Source organism: Micromesistius poutassou, assembly GCF_964030765.1.
Source record: "Micromesistius poutassou genome assembly, chromosome: 13".
Lineage (NCBI taxonomy): Eukaryota > Metazoa > Chordata > Actinopteri > Gadiformes > Gadidae > Micromesistius > Micromesistius poutassou.
In genome coordinates, this window is record NC_140283.1 from 16,889,179 (window position 1) to 16,906,719 (window position 17,541).

General features: G+C 46.0%; 1 protein-coding gene across 1 annotated transcript; it reads right to left on the bottom strand.

Annotated features, from left to right (window-relative positions):
- Positions 1-39: 39 nt before the first annotated feature.
- Positions 40-16,946, bottom strand: appl2 (adaptor protein, phosphotyrosine interaction, PH domain and leucine zipper containing 2). Its single transcript, XM_084476922.1, has 21 exons — positions 16,830-16,946; positions 15,180-15,278; positions 14,772-14,831; positions 13,869-13,940; positions 13,039-13,126; positions 12,871-12,912; positions 12,687-12,745; positions 11,642-11,788; positions 11,100-11,182; positions 10,534-10,686; positions 9,114-9,302; positions 8,625-8,667; positions 8,269-8,325; positions 7,232-7,326; positions 6,217-6,372; positions 5,469-5,521; positions 4,815-4,989; positions 3,663-3,699; positions 2,742-2,900; positions 2,569-2,616; positions 40-2,335 (listed from the first exon to the last, which is right to left on the bottom strand). Exons 1-21 carry the CDS (start codon positions 16,884-16,886, stop codon positions 2,204-2,206), a joined length of 2,004 nt encoding a protein of 667 aa, XP_084333048.1. The 5' UTR covers positions 16,887-16,946; the 3' UTR covers positions 40-2,203.
- Positions 16,947-17,541: the final 595 nt, after the last annotated feature.

Below are 17,541 nucleotides of genomic sequence, written 5' to 3' on the forward strand. Positions count from 1 at the left end.
ATTTCAAGCGTTGAAAGAAAAAGTCATGTGTATTTTTATTAAAGAATGTTGACATTTGGTTTTTGAAAATTAGGTCAGACAATGAGTGCAAAGCAGTATATTTAATAAACCCAACTTAACATTTACATGAAAGTCAATACCATTCCTAAGCCAACTTGTCGCTTAACCTGCATATTTCTTGCATGTACCGATGATTTATTTGTGGCTGTGCAAAAGAACAAACGGGTTATTCAGGTTGGAATGTACAAACCCATGAACGATGAGAGCTTAGGCATATAGCCTTGAAGAATTTCCAGTATTTATCTTTAATTGAACCCTCACTGCAGAAGAACTGTGCAGAACCGTGTACATGCACAGGCACTATATAAGACACACATCATCCAGCATGAGTCTTTTAGAAACGCCTTTTTCTCGGTGAAGTGGCAGTCTGTGGTGTTCAGTTCCAGCCGCCACACACCGAATTAGAACGTATTCATTTACCGCAGGTGGTAATAAAAGCCATGTCAATTCTCTGGGAGCTTTTCTAAGCACTGAAAAACAAACCCCTTAGTCTTTTTTTTTTTTTTAGCTCCCTGAGAGGCGTGTTATCAAACTAACTGGAAGTTTGGAGCTCATACTGATTGTAGACTAAAGCACTGGACAAAGCAGTTCACAATCAAGACCAAATTAGGATTGCTTGACATCTCACACACACACGCACGCACGAAATGTGTCGCAATCAAACAAAATTGCATCGTGTTGTCTGAATACGTTTTGGTGAAATTAAATGAAAACGTATTGGAATTCAGCAGTGACGAGTGAATTTTCCGGATGACTTGCGCTCGCTTTGCATTTATTTTTCCTACACACCCGTTTGCATTAGTCTGCGATCTGCAACGAGTTGTTTCATCCCAATGACTCCCTGATCCCCCCATCACGGGCTGTTTACAGGCTTCACAGACATAATTTCGGGCAGTTGTGTTTGTGTTGTTTTGTTTGTGTTCAGTGGCCTTCACTGCATTTTTTATCTGGTGCTCGGGGGGGGGGATATAGCGTTTACAATGCAGCGCATCGCTCCGAGTACACCGACGTGGTAACAACCAACCCCCCCCCCCCCACACCATGCTTCTGGTGCTTCTGCAGGCGGCTCTGATTGCACATTACAGACAATGATACAGGTGGTATTTACACAGTGTACCAGTTTCTGTAATGATCAGCTTTTTGATTACTAGGATATGGGATAGTGGGGCTGCAGAAGTCTATGGGGTGCTGGAATGAATTCGGCATAGTTTGGAATGATTCGGAGTGTAGAAGATAATGCCATACCTTTTTCTTTTTTAGTATTATTAGATCTTTTTTATTAGCCTTCTAAGGTGGATATTCCGAATACCACATGTTTATTTTCTGAGGCCTTAACGGACGCCCTAATGTCCTTGATGAGCATCACAAGGCGACTGCGCTTGTAGCTGCTTCAGGTCCAGGTTTATTGGGCACCCAGTCTTTTAAACGACCGTAAAATCGTTTAAACCACCACTACCGCCACATTCCCATTAGTGCATATTAAAAGTAAAATAAACAAAACTAAGGTTGTTAAATAGCTAAAAAACCTCTCGAGTGCAATATTGTTTCGCTACAAAACTATTCAAGAAATAAATGGTAGTTAGTGGTAGTCGGCTATACACCAAAAGGTCAGAAAAGAAAACGTCAGATGAATGTCCACCGACATCCAAGCACTGACAATTATTGTTCCAGAATCCATAGAGATGATTAAAAACAACAAACTCAAACATTAACTAAAGCACTACATAGTCCCTTTCTTTTTTTACATTGATGTACCGAGTAGGTTAAGACAAAGAAACAAACCTGCATTGTTTTAATCGATGCAGGTCCCATGCTTACATTGGCCACGACAAGCCTCTTATTCCAAGTGATCCTTAACTTCCCTTCCTACCAAAATCCTCTTTCTTTACAACATAGTAGCCTAAGCACTCACTCTGGAAAGCTAATATATGTGTATTGTATGCTTCATTGGAGGTGTGACATGCTTCCTTACAATAGCTTGTCGAACAGTAAGAGCTAAGGGAGAGAGCTGGAGATAAGAGATAGGGGGCATCTCTGCCACGGTGGGGCGATCTATCACCCCTCCATGAGTTAAAGGTCAAACTTTGCCCCAGATCTCTCCTGAGTGGGGGAGTGGGGGAGTGGGTGCGGTGGTAGGCTGGGGCTAGGCTTCGGACTCTAGGTCCTCCTGTCCCTCCCCGTTGGTCGTATCCCCGGTCTCCGCCTCCAGCAGCAGGAACTTGCCGTCATTGGTTAGCGGCATGGACTTCATCAGCTCAGCCAGGGCCTCTGGGTCCTAGTGCACCAACAGAAACAAAATAAAAGTGATTTATTGTCACAGGAAAAAAGGTACATAATGAATGAACTTGAAAGGCTATTCGTCTTTTATGAGACTGTTTTTTCCGCTCAGAACATTTTATTTGCTTGTATCAATAAATCGTCGGTTTTAATGTTTACATTCTACAAATCTACAGATTTGTTCAGTGTTTGCGGTGTATAATAGAAGCTCAAGCTGAAATCCTTCCAAACCTTCTTTGCTTCGACTATCTCCTTCGCCAAGTTTATCGTGTAACATATCTGTTGAGAGCAAGCAAAAACAAACAAATTAACCCTAAAGCGCTGACTCACAACATTGTCCAATCAAGCTACAATTTTGTGCTGTTTAACCAAAATGACATTAAGGGTCTGTGGGCACAACCAACCTTTTCTCCCTCTGTGTTGCTCTCGAACACGAAGGCACTGTAGGAGGGTGGCGCCCCCTCCTGGTCTCCCTGGGACCAGTCAGGGTCCTCCACCACCAGACCCATCAGCCTGCCGTTCTCCTGGTGGGCCGCAAACTGAAGGACCTCCCCTAGCTGGAACTATGACCCCCACGGACCGGGGGCGACAGGGAGGGAAAGAGAATGAAAGTTGGATGAAAGTGTATCAAGACTGTGATATCCTGCGATGTCAGCGTAAAGCAGATCCGTCATTTACGCTGGCTTCGCTTTTTGACACAGAATCCAAAAATAGTTGGCGTAATGCCACCCGTGTGCATGCTTTTACGTTGCTATCCGATGTGCAAGTCATTAGGTGTGACTCGTCAGTCTAGACGTGTTACGTTGCACATAGCCCTGCACGTTATACCACTCTTCAAACGCAGCGTTGGTCTGCATCGTATACAACATGTTGATGCACATCGTTACGAGGTTACTACGACCGCAACTGCCCTCTTAAAAGTGGAACAATGCCCCCTCATTCCGTGCTCGTTTTATATGGGGCGGCTGTAACTCAGGAGGTATAGCGGGTTGGCTTGAAACCGCAAGGTTTCTAGTTCGATCCCCGGCTCCTCTTAGCCGAGTTTTCCTGAGCAAGACACCTAACCCTGACTGCTCCCGACGAGCTGGCTGTCTCCTTGCATGGCTGACGCCGCCGTCGGTGTGAGAATGTGTGCATGAATGGGTGAAGGTCAGGCAATATTGTAAAGTGCTTTGGATGAAAGCGCTATATAAATGCAGTCCATGTAGCATTTACCATGCAGGAGACTTACAGGAATAAACAAGCAGGGACATAAGGGGGCTGTTATCTATAGGTGGAAAAAGAGATTGATGTTTTTGTTCCGGTCGTGGTCGTATTGCACTTACGTGTATTCTCGTAACTTGAGTCTGCGGGTCGATCAGCCTGATGGAGATACAGAAGACATAAAGGAGTTATAAGGAGCCGTGCGACTGAGCTGTGGATCCCACTCGGGCTGAGCGCCAAGCGAGGAACTTATCCGCACAAGGTCACGGCGTGGCGTCTGCGATAAACCCACCGTTTATTCAGCTTTTCCACGGTGCCGTCTCCTTTATAGTCCGGTAATACACCTTTTATCTCCCATTGTTATTCTCCAACGTTTCCCGTTGGGATCAATACAGTATTCCCTTATCTTATTCGTTTAGTTGTCCAAATGAACACAGACCATGAACTGTAGCAGGGTTTAGGCTTTAAGTGTTTTCTCAAACGAAACACATCTCATTAAGTGAGTCCTGCTGTTTCCAAGGTGATTTTTCTTTTCTACGAAATGTGCACACGGCACACCATATAATGAATAGGGAGCCTTAAGGCTTAGCTATGGCTCCACATCGACACAAAGCAAGGGGCTTTACGGACCCCTTACGTCCCTGCAGACCCTCCTTGCGTCCACCGCGAGGGCCTGACGTGCGCCTCCCAAAAATTGTAACCTTGCGTCGAGGCGACGGAGCAGCAAGGGCTGTGATTGGTCCGCTCACTAAAACCCAGACGCAGGACCAAAACAGGTTCAGGACTGCGTCGAAGCGTCTCCGTGGTCGTTGCTTTTCATCCACGTGGAACCGTAACTGAGCCTTTGCCTGAACAGCCCACTCAACCTTGGTTAAAACCAAGGTTTGTCTTTGGTGTTTTTTGATATTTTCTCACAGTGTGGGGTTGTTAATCGGTGCTTCGAGGCTACTGTGTTGTACGTTAGCAGCAGTCTGCGGATCCTTCAACAACAAGTCATTTTTTTGTGTACAATGTACAAAACAATTTGTTGAGATGTATTCACTGTTCACCTTGAGGTCATCTCGTCTCTGTGACTCCCAATCGCCTTTTTCTTATTTTGGCGAGCTGTTTTTCCATAAATGCAGACAATGCAGTACCATATCCAATATTAACGTTCCGATTGTTCGCAGCACTCACTCGTCCCCTCGAGGAAAAAAGTGTGCCCATCGCTTTCAGCAGAACGTACGTAGTGAACAACACGGTTTGAAGGGTGGTAAACACAGTTCTGAGCCTACTTGAGACAGCTGCTGGTGACCATGAGGTGGGACTCGGTGGTCCTGAAGATGTTGTGGATGGCGCGCGCCGCCAGCACCTGCCGCATGACCTCGTAGATCACCTCCTGGTTGTCTCCGCAGCGCACCGCCATGGAGCCCAGGAAGCGCACGGCAAACACTTGCTGGAGGAGGGAGTCTGCCAGAGGAAGGGGAGGAGAGAGGGGGGATAGGGGGGAGGGAGGAGGGGACGAGAGAGAGGGGGGAGGAGGGGAAGATGGGACGAGAGGGGAGAGATGGGGAGGGGGGGGAGGAGGGGAAGAGAGATGGGGGAGGAGGGGAGAAATGGGGAAGGAGGGAAAGAGAGGGGGGAGGAGAGAGATGGGGGAGGAGGGAGAGAGACATGGAAGAGAGGAGGGCGATGGGGGGGGGAGAGAGAGTTGAAGGATAGAGGAAGGTGGAGCAGTGGAGGGAGAGAAGTACAAGTTTAGCACAAAGGAAACTGTGGAAAATGTGCACAATGAATAAAACTGAAATGGTATGAGAGCCAATTGTATTTCTAACCGAAATGAAAGAGACAAATGCGCACACATGCAGCCGTACAGGGAGCGAAGCAGTGGGCGAATAGTGCTGAGCAAGAATGCTACGCACAGTTTACCGAGCAGGTGGAATATTTACCGTCACTTTCGGAGGAAGAGTCATCGTCGGTCTCGCCGAAAGGATTTGTGCGCCTGTCGGGATGGAAATGAACATTGTATATTGGCCAATAGGAACTCATTAAACTTCCCGCTGGTATGGGGCCATTAACGAACAAAGTCTCTCAAAGGGAAAATTACTTAATTGATCATTATGGCGAAGACTTCCTGAAGGTTTCCAATTATACACAGGACCCCCCAACAACTCCCCCCCCACCCCCACAACCACCAACACCCCCAAACCAAACTAAATAACAGAAAGCAAATGACTATCTTCGACACAAACTTAAGATGTGCGTTAATATTCCATAATATCCCTCCCTACCTGCCGCCCCCCTCATCATTAGACCTTGTACATACTGGCATATGCTGGGTAGCAGTACACAGGAATCCATTAATTACCAATGTACTTCAGCTTCAGACTCGCAACCTTGTGTTGCTGCATGCGCTGGAACTTTATCTAAAAGCGAGCATCAAAACGCGTGCAGTAAACTTGACCTTGTGGCGAACTCGGCGAAGCTGTTCATTACAAAATCAGTAATGCACTGAAAAATTCATAAACTTTTGTGAAGCGAGTACCTATGTGTGACACGTTTACAACCAAAGTTAACCAAAGGCTCCCCTATATTATACTCCAACCACCACAACCCAGAAAAACTCAACCCTTACAAACACTTTCTCCACATCAACGAGACCTTTGTGTTGTAATACTCCACAACCTTCCTTCTCACCTGCCCCCCGTCCGGTTCTGGTCTTGGAACTCCGAGGCGGGAAGAACGATGTCAAACTGGATGGGGGTCCCCGGAGCGATCAGGTCCTCTGGCTCCAGAGAGGCCCCGGGGCCCTGAGAGTCCCCCGCGCTGCAGTGGACCCCCCCGGGCTTGGCCCTGCCACACACACACACATACACATACACACACACACACACACACACACACACACACACACACACACACACACACACACACACACACACACACACACACACACACCAGATATATTGGACAGGAGTACTCACCAACTTAGACAGCTATCATCTTCAGAACCCATTTAGAGGTGACATCTTATACCACCAGGTGTGAGTGTGATCAGCCGTTACAAGCCTTTTTGAAAATCTGCCTCTTCTGACATCACAAGTGGGCGTGTCCACCTAGATGTACGCTGGATAGATCAGTCTACCAGCCTACCCAGTGGACTGCAGCAAACGTTGTTCATCTATCCGTCACACATCTAGGTGGACACGCCCACTTGTGATGACCGAAGAGGCAGATTTTCAAAACTGCTTGTAAGGGCTACTCACACTCATATAATATGTCTAATATGTCACCTTTAATCATTGTTCAGAGTTGAAGCATTTACATTTTTTAACTCTGAACTATAAGCCCATTGATACCAGGTGAATGATATATGTAACACAGATAGAACATTGTATTACAAGACTCAAAGTCTGCTAGTGCCCTCTATGGGATAAATACCACCACAAGAACAGTTAACCAAGGTAATACGTCTCAATTAAAGATGTCCACAATGCTGTATCTCTATTTTTGTAATGCAATATAATTGATAGGCTGTGTGCAGTAGTGTATCACTGCACAAAGAACACAACTAATTTGTTCTTCTTTAACAGACGTGAGCACAAAATTGGTCTGAAGGGGTTTTATTTCTGTTATGTATAATTAGCAATTAGCCATAATGAGAACACTTTCAAACAAACAAAGAAATAGATATAATGAGCAGTGGGCCGACCTGTCAGGGTTGGGCGATCCCTCCTGTCTCTTTTCGAAGCTGGTGATGGGTGTGACCGCCTGCAACGCAGTCTGGTTCAGCCGGATGGCCACAGCCTGCCCATTGGAAACAAGGCAAAGCGTCTTCCTGCATGCAGTACACTAGAGTGAGCACACGACGGCGCCATTTCACCTCTGTCGACTGAGTCGGAATATCTAGGATTGATAATCAACCTTTCATTTGAAATAAAACGGGTTTTAACGTATATACCCTGTATGTTTAGATAATACAACGTCATATGGCATCATTTAAATCATTTTATAAATTTTCAAGAGCAAACTCTGAGCTAACCCAAGATGAACCTGTTAAAAGTGTACCGACTACATTCATTTAAAAAACAGCAACCAGTATGACCAGCCACAGAACAAAATAGAAAGAGAGAAGACAACATGTCCCAGTTGAGTATGGCCCTCTCACAGCTCAAAAAGCAAAAACATTTGTTTATATCCAAATGACTCCGGCCGAGCCGACGTAAAGACACAGCCACGCCCAAATAGTCTTCAAAGACACAGGGCAAAGTTCAGCCTCTGATAGCAGCACTTGGCACAGCAAGGAGATCAACAGGAATACAAATATTACAACAGAGTAGCACAAAGCTATAAAGCTGTGTGTTTGTATGTGTGGTCATTTCAAGGCTTATCTCATCGCAAATAAGTAACCTCATGTCAGAGACATTGTCTCAGAGACATTGTCAGAATTTTCACCAGCAGCACCAGAAATGCTGTATATGAGGGACTTAGTTACATATATATCACTTATTTATATACAGGTTGTTATTTGACATGGACAGGAGGATTAATAAACAAAACAAGACTGGTCTTGGATTTTAAAAAACAAAACGGGTCAGAGCAGTGGGTTAGATCAACTTAGCCAGAGTGGAAACAAGCATGTGTGGGTGCTTGTGCTTGCATATGTGCGTCTGCCTGTGTGCGTGTGCGCATGCTTGTGCCTGTGCGTGTGCGTGTTGGCGTGCCTGTGCGTGAGTGCGTGCGCGTTACCTCGGGGTTCTCGGTCAGATAGATCTGCCTGGAGATGTTGTTGACCGTGCAGATCCACTGTGGAGGGGGAAAACACACACACTCCGTTAAGAGAGGAGGAGGCCTTCAGGTCATTGAACACCTCAGACTCGGCAGCCCACCCTCGCCCTCACCCCACCAAAACCCCCACCCCACCCCGTCCCGAAGCGACAGGTCCGGTCAGCGGCGCTTTGACCCGTGGGAGCCACATGTCCGACTGAATGCCCAGATGTGTGCAGACAGGTTCCTCGGTGGCTGTGTGAGTGACAGCGCTACACTTTGACTGCGTGTTTAACTTCCAGTGTAGCGTGCGGAAACGACGGAGGACGCACGCCTACCTCCTCATACTCCTTCTTGCTCTCCGCCTGCAGGATCATCGACCTGGAATTGTGGAACAGACGTGGGAAAACACGACGGAAGTTTAGCGAACCGAATCCGGAGTTCTCTCGTCTTTACCCTTGACGACAGTACATCACGTTACAAATCTGTTTGTTGTACGTCCTGGCACTTAATGTATGCACTATTACTACTACTATTATAGTACTTAGTTATGTAGTATCTTATCCTATCTGTCTTTGTTGTATATGGGGAATGGGTTAACTTAGCGATGGTTAGTGCTTTGCACTTGTTTCTATGTACATCCTTACTTATACACATATTTTTTTCACTTTCTTATGACAAATGTACTTATTGTAAGTCGCTTTGGATAAAAGCGTCTTCTAAATTCCCTAAATGTCAATGTAAATGTTAATCTTAAGCCCAGCACAGATAAACACACACAGGTGTATTATCAACCATTGGTGGATATTGAGAGAAAGTGCGCATACGTTTTTCCAGTGGGAGAGGTTATCTGAAAACAATAGCGTCGGTCTTCACACTCCACGGCCATGACCGAGCTGTTGTCCAGGTCCAGGACCATGCCCCCCGCCACCGCCCCGCGGGGCTGGCACATGAGGTTCCCTCCCTGGGTGAAGAAGTAAAGCCGGTCCCAGGCTGTGGTCACGAGGCCCGTCTTGCTGGAGCACAGAGAAAAAAAAAATCAAAGAACGAGAAAGAGAGAGAGAGAGAGAGAGAGGAAGTGGGGTTAAACGCTACAAGGTTACAAGATGTACTGTCCGTGTGTCGTGTAGAACTCATGAATGTTACTCGCAAAACATGACTCATTGGTTAGAAGAGCTGAGTCATCGTTTCATGTCTCTATCACCCTCCTTCGTTCGTCGTTTGAATCTCTGCCTTTTCTTCACAACTCAATGGGAACAGAATCACGGTAATGAGGATGACGCCACGGTGAACAAAAAAAATGGGATGACTCATATCTTTAGCCCGGGACACATGAAATCAACCACGTACACAAACCCAGCCTTCACGACGGCGGCCTCATACAATATCGGCAATTAACGCTAAAGTGCGTTCTTCAGGCCCTGCAGTGTGGGTGCCCGATCCCGCCGTTGAGATAGTGACTGTGTGATTGTGGCGTTGTTTGACAGCCGCCCGGAGGTAGGGGGGGGGGGGGGGACGGGGGGTGCACCGCCGATGGGGAAGTGTCATTAGACAAAATGAATCTGTGAACACCTTCCTGTCGTTGCCGCGCGTCATTCGTCAACAACTCTGGGGCGTCGACGAGAGTTTGACAGCGTTGACATTTTTATGAATCATGCGCCGCGCGCGAGCTCACTCGGCCGTCGGCTGCGTCGGCACCTCTGAGACATTAAGGAAGTGTTCTCTATCTACATCCTCGCCCCCAACGAGCTGACGAGGCGCGCTGTCAACACGTCACCTGAACCCGCGCTGACGGATCCGTGATGGATCCGTTTTTTCCGTCCTGCCTCCGTCTGACTTTCTTTTTTTTTCTCCGCAGTCAAACTTATTTGGGAGCGGTTTGAGCAGGCAACACAGCGGGCGGGGGGGGAGGCAACACAGCGGAGCCTGCCTCCGTCTGACTTTCTTTTTTGGAGCGGTTTGAGCAGGCAACACAGCAAGGGGGCGGGGGGAGGGATAAATGTTGCTCATGCCATAACCAATGAATGGCATGGGAATTCATGCCACGTGATATTGGACCATATATAATTCAACTAATTTAGTGATCCATTTCCTTCCCCCCCTTTAACCACAGTGGAAGAAAGAGAAACCCTACGCATGCAAAAAAAAGATCATTCATTAAGCAAACAACCACGGTAAACAAAACAATCCTTGAAGGCTGAACAACCGGAAGCAAACTTCAAACAGGCGTGCGCGCCAGGCCCTTACTTCCTGATGTTGAGGTAGCCAGACTTCTGGATGAGGGAGCGGCTCACGGGGTCCTGGTCCTTGTCGGGCATGTAGACGGTGTCCTCCACGGAGAGCAGCTCGCGCTGGGCCATCCGCATGGCCTCAGCCTCGCTGTCCAGCTGGGCCTGGATGCTGGGCCGGAGGGAGGGGAACGTTAACGAGGAGGGGGAACCGGGCCGTCGCTCTCCGAACGCTTTTGTAGTGCGAAGCCCGAAACGACAAGGCCGTGTCGGGACGGACGCCGGAATAACTGGCGCTGCGTGTGCGCGTCGGGCTTTTTCATACTTCCGTAAGACTAAATTCATATTCAACATTCAGTATTTTTGCTTCAGAATAAACAAATGCATGGGAAATACGTGATTCACACGGATGACCGAACACAATCATCTGCGTCGTACGAACAGAGCACTATGCTCTGAATTTACAGGATGGAAATGTTTGTGCTTAAAGTTGCCAGAAACAGATATATTTATATCTATATATCTATATATATATCTTCATGTGCATGCATGCTGTTAGGGTGCACACACACAGTTCCTTCTTACTTTTGGGTCATGTTGGAGACAGAGGAGAGGAAGGTGTCCATCTTCTTAGTGACCAACTCCATGCCCTTCTTGTAGAACTTCACCTAGAAGAGAGAGAGAGAGAGAGAGAGCGAGAAAGAGAGAGAGGGAGGGGGCTTGGTTCACACGGAGGGAAATACCACTCACCTTTTACCAATCCATGTTCATCCTTCATTTATGACCAGGAGATGTCCCATCGATTGAACATGAGTATCAAATCACAGAACACATATCTTTTGGCTTAATAATTTATAGACGCCCTGTAAATAAATTATATATAGGCTAGATTTTACCCTCAAATGCATTGAATGTGAAATAAAAACCAAAATGTAGACGCAAGAGCATAGACAGAAAACAGGAGGCACAGCACAGCCAATAGCATATAAACCCCTCGCTTTATACCGGCAGGCCATCGGCTGCATTTTCAATCCGCAATTTCAATTCAAAACACTCCCGCGTTCTACACCCGACCCAGCCCGGGGTTCAGTATAAACCCCCAGACACGGTGTGGTACGCTCGGGTACCTGTGCTTGCGTGTAGCCCAGCATGGGCTCCAGCATGGCCACCCTCTTGCGGTACTGCAGGGCGTTGAGGGCGCAGTAGTACTGCATGGACGCCTGGTGCTGCTTCCTGCGGGTGTAGGCCACCTCCTTCACCAGGTCCACCTTCACCTGGGCACAGCACAGTCGCTCAGTAAGCCTGGGGGTGTTCACACAGGTCGGACTCTCACACACACACACACACACACACATACACTCGCACGCACACCCACGTTATTTGTTTGGAGGATGTTAGATTGTAATACTGGTTTGTGTGGGTGATTGTGTGCGTGAACAAACAGTGTGGTGAATACATGGATGGCAATCCCCTATCAAGTGCGCGAGTCTGTACACAAGCGCAACGTGACTCACTCTTGTGTGAGTTGTGGCTCCTGCTGGCCGCTGAGTGATGTGTGAGGGAGGGAGTGGATTGCTGTGACACATTTTTCATGTGTTTTATGGGTTTGTGTGTGAAACACCATGTTTTTCGCTATACTCTGCTCTGACCTCCAGTCGCCTCCTTTGAGTGGTGGGTGAGGTGCAGGAGAGCTGTGTGTGGATGTGTGGCGCTCCGTCTGGGCAGCAGTGGGTGATGGCCGCGCCACACCCCGAGAGAAGGTTAAGCTCCTGGTAAACCTATACGTACACTAACCCTCCCTGATGATAAACCTGATACATCATTTGCATTGCTTTCTCTGTGTGTCGGGCATCTGCAGCTAACTGGTTCCTATAGTTTTATTAGCGATGAGTCCAAGTACTTTGTATGTCTATGAGCCCAGATTAGTGCTCGCTATTGAAGTTAGAAAACACCCTATATTTCTTATAATCCGAAAGGTTTGTTCACACAAGCTTTTGTCTGTCACTTTTCTTTATTTGCTTAACTGTCACACCTTAGAGAGAGAGAGAGAGAGAGAGAGAGAGAGAGAGAGAGAGAGAGAGAGAGAGAGAGAGAGAGAGAGAGAGAGAGAGAGAGAGAGAGAGAGAGAGAGAGAGAGAGAGAGAGAGAGAGAGAGAGAGAGAGTCACTCAACCTTTTCGTTTTCCTTCTTCTTGGGCAATCGGCTGTACTTGACCATGGAGGCTTCGTGCTCTGCAGGGGAGAGTGGGCGAGAGAGGAGGAGGGAGAGAGAGAGGATGTGGTCATCGGCAGATGGCTACAGACCGAGGGCTCACAGAATGGTTCTTCTGAGGGCTGGTATTCACAGCATTACGTACCATCCGTGGCGATGCCAAATATCTCCCTCAGTGTGCTGATTTCTGAAACGTGGGACATCACATTTCCACAACCAGTATAAACAAACATGAAACCACAGTTTGCATTACGTGTGTGTGTGTGTGTGTGTCTGTGTGTGTGTGTGTGTGTGTGTCTGTGTACAGAGCTACCTGTGAGGTCTTTCTCTCGGAACTGGATTAATGGGAAGACCATGCTGTCTGCCATCTGGTTAGCCAGGTCCGTGTGGAGCCCATTGAGCTGCGGCAACACAAGGGCAGAAACTGTTAGAACTTAATTAGAAAAACCACACAAAAAAAGTACATTTCCCACATTAAAACCTTTGTTTGGATTATGCAGCGTTGAAGTCTTTGTTGCAGCATGGGAATAGCAAAACAAAAATACTTACAAAAGTGAAATATGTAATTGTTATTATAACATATATAATTGCTCAGGCATCATTTTTGATACTTGCTTTTCATATTCTTGCTTATTCATATTATGTAAAAATAAAACACTGTGTCAAACAATGTAACAAGTTGACATTCAGCCCAGATTAGCACACACACTGTGTGTGTGTGTGTGTGTGTGTGTGTGTGTGTGTGTGTGATTGTGTCCGTGTGTGTGTGTGTGTGTGTGTGTGTGTGTGTGTCCTTGTGTGTGTGTATATGTGTATGTGTGTGTGTGTGTGTGTGTCAACAGCCAAATGATATCTTATAATATACGGCTTTGTTGAACACTCAATTCTGATTGGTCAATTATAGCATTCTACACGCTGTTACAGTATTTCTGAATATTATATGACCACTTAACAGCTTAAGCAGTCAGTGGTGACTGACCCGGTGGACTTGCGTGTTCATGGGGATCAATGTTCTTTCTCTTGGCTCCGTAAAGAACAGAGGGACCACTTCCTGTGGCCGCTAACAATATTCTCAGTAAACATGCATGCACACAACATACATAAAAGCCACCCGCATAGCCAACGGCGACGCGGCCTTCTTACCTCCTCCACGGTCCTGGCGAACTTCTGAAGAGTGGTGATGACCTCCTCGTCTCCTTTCCCCATGGCAAAGTTCTGGACACAAAAGCTTGTTCAAGTTAGGGCAGGCAATTTATTGTTTTTCATTCAAATGCTCAAAAAGAAAATATGAAGAAAATCCCGTAGGCCTATCCGTGGCGATCGCAGGCCTGTAATAAGCCTGTCCAATCATTTCATTCAGTATTAAGCCTGCCAAAACATTTCATTCAGTATTAAGCCTGCCAAAACATTTCATTCGGTAATAAGCCTGTCCAATCATTTCATTCGGCACGAATGAAATGATTGGATTACTTACATGTCTGTCTACCTACGTACCCGCCTACCAGCGTGCACTCTGCCCGTGCACTCATTGTTAATGAATGGAGTCTTCCTCAAGGCTAGGCAGTCCTATTGCTAAAGCTAGCGGGTTAGTGATGTTCTTTGGGGGAGTAGCTTGGGAGAGAGGCCTGAAAGGAGGGTTGGGATTTTTTTTTCAGTAGGATGCCTCAAGATCTAGCTTAATCTGGCTGCTTTCTCTAAATAGCCGAGCCTAGCTTTGGGTTCCACACAATTGTTTATCCTAGTATGAATGCTTCCAGCCTGAACGTGAGTCGTTAATCTGATTAGTCAAAATCGGTATTAGAATATATTTCTAATACTCAATCCTAGTCTATTATATTGTAATATTATTTACATTTTTCCAAAAAGCTTTAAACTTAAAATAGTTTTAGAGTTTCAATTGAACATTGCACTCCTCAGTAACATGATTCCTGAAAACCTGTAGTGTGGACATACAGAGGACATACACACACACACACAAATGTATTAAGCATGTATTAAGAAGAGTCAACATGTTTTAGTGGCAAAGTGATTGACAGCGTAACCTACCTTTTTCTCATAGTCGAGGAGCTGCTGGGAGAGCTGCTGGGTAGCCAATCCCATCTCGCTCTGAAGGGGACAGAGGCGGGACAAAAACACACAGCAGTCAATAAGTTGGACAAAAATAGAATTTGCTCCTAATAACTTATTTTGATACATTTTAATTTCATGTGTGTGTGTGCATGCATGTGTGTGTGTGTGTGTGTGTGTGTGTGTGTGTGTGTGTGTGTGTGTGTGTGTGTGCTTGTGACTGCATGCATGCGTGTGAGTATGTGTGTCTTTACGTTAGTCTGTGGCCATGTGTGCATGTGTTTTGTGTCCATCTGTGTTCTTGTGTGTGTCTGTGTGTGCATGTTTGCGTCATTGTGTGTGTGTGTGTGTGTGTGTGTGTGTGTGTGTGTGTGTGTGTGTGTGTACCTGGGCCCCAAACACCCTCTGCATGGACTGGAGCAGTTGGTTGGTGTAGTCAGTCAGCGTTCCGGCATCTTCCTCAAAGACACTGAGCAGGGAGCGAGTCTGAGACGCACACGCACACGCACACGCACACACACACACACACACACACACACACACACACACACACACACACACACACAGGGGACCAATTCCATCAAAGAACAGAATCGCTAATTAAGGTAGTCAGATAGCAGGTAGCCTGTAGGTTCAAGGGTCTTTGTTGCCGTTAGCAACAAGTGCACGGGGAATCCAACACACCAAGTAGACGTCAACACAAGAAACAACATCACACAGTACACTAGGCACAACGGAAGACACTGTCAATACTGGGTTAAAACACACTGTCATTGTAGTTGGAATGGTAGTATGACTAGGCTGAATCAGATACATTGGTAATTAGACTGAGATCATTTGGTTTTAACCTGTTGAGATTGTGCCAGATAAAGTACATGATCAAAGCAAGTCTTTAAGTCTATATACACTTACAGACAGACAGAAATATAGTTATATTGATATTAGGCCTACACTAATATCCCAGCAAACGTAACAATCATATCATAACAAAGGTGATTATCTCTATACCAGGTTGTTTATCTCTATACCCTACAAAAATTTTAATCATTAGTCATCTTTTAAAAGAGCAGCTTAGCAAAACTATGTTTGAGTTGTTCTAAAATTAGACAAAAATGTCATCCCGGTCTATTGTTGTGAAATGCCAAGTGGTGCAATTTCCCGTTGGAGCAATTATGTGGAATTATCTCACCCCACAACCTACGCTTGGAGCATTTCAACTTCTGCACAAGCGGAAGTTAAATGATGTTTATGAAGAAATTGCTTTTCACCTCTCATTTTTGCAAGAATTATCAGAAAAGAAGAGGCTATGCATTTCACTCATCCATAACGTTACTGGGGCAATGTATAGGCCTATTTAAACAACACGGTAGGCCTACGACCGACCGAGCCTTGTTCTTCTTACCAGGTCAACAACTCTGTACACCGAACACACTCAAAACCCAAATCCCAAGCACCTGTATTCATACACAGACAGATGTATACATGATGACTTAACAGCTATCCCAGCTCACTCTCGTCTCATATGGAGGACCCCTCCCACAGACACAACCCACCGGGGCCTACGGTGTAGTGACTCCAGTACTGCATGAATCCATTGCGGTGGAGTATATATACACACACACGTTTGGGATCTCTCTGTAGTGGATGAATTGACGAAAAGGAAAATGCGTAGGGACATCGATTTGGTGAAGATGGATGCGCCCCGTTTTAGAAACAGTCGCCGGGAAGAGCCATTTGGATCACGTCACTCGGAGAGACAGAGGAAAACACTTTTTTTGATGATATGCAAATACTCAATAGGTTACGTCATGATCGCAGCTGACTATCACGGATGCGTTGTTTAACTTTACATGGTTTAATAACACCCGGGCGCCATGCATGCACCACAGCGGAATGCAATTCGATAACAATGTAGCGATCGAGAGCTGTCATCGTTAATAACACAGAGCCTACAACTGATCAGGGTATCCCGAGTCCGTCGTATCGATACAATATTTTCCTGTAGTGTCGGTGGCCAAACACAAGAAAAGGGCCTACCTGAGGACTGTCCTGCAAAGCGTCCTCTAAAAGCAATTTATGATGAACGGCCGGCATCTTGTTAAGGCTGGAGAGGAGAACGGGGCTCTTAATAATTCAGAGCAGGGACTCTGTTTCCCAGGGATCTTGGCGAGTGTGCGGGCGACACGTCGGACTCGGAGGCGTTCCCTCCTACATTTGCCTATTCATTGTCTATTTTTTGCTTCCATTTTTTTTTACTGAGAAAATGTATGTATTAACGAGACTCAAATTGTATCGATAAATTAAAAATTTCAGGATTGTATGTTATATTATTTGGCATATCCACCGACCGAAGCTGGCATTGCAGTGACAACAGTGCCCTCTTGCGGCCATAACTGTTTTCATCTCTGTTACTACTATATCATTTGCTATACTGTAATGTGAATTTAATAGTGAAATAATACAAAATATACATCTATCTATCATGACTATATGCTATGTGCTATGCTAGTTCATGTATAAATATGGGTTTTAACTCAAGAGTATATCAATATATAATTGAAAGTAGGCCATAAAAATGATACCTCAGGGGACTCTGAGCTGGATCTAAGGGTTCCCTCATGACTTTAATCCCTGTGAATATGGGCTAAAATAAACATGGGTTCAAATAAGACCAGTGACTTTAACATCCCTCTGGTGTTAATAAAACAGCTTCTCTACTTCAGCCAGCACCAGCGAATTAACCGCTTCG

Coding starts and splice junctions, on each gene's coding strand:
- appl2 (XM_084476922.1), bottom strand. CDS start 16,886: ATGCCGGCCGTTCATCATAAATTGCTTTTAGAGGACGCTTTGCAGGAC. Junction 14,832..15,179: donor AGAGGGTGTTTGGGGCCCAG/GTACACACACAC, acceptor TGTCCCCTTCAG/AGCGAGATGGGATTGGCTAC. Junction 7,327..8,268: donor ATCTGACCGAGAACCCCGAG/GTAACGCGCACG, acceptor TCCAATGGGCAG/GCTGTGGCCATCCGGCTGAA.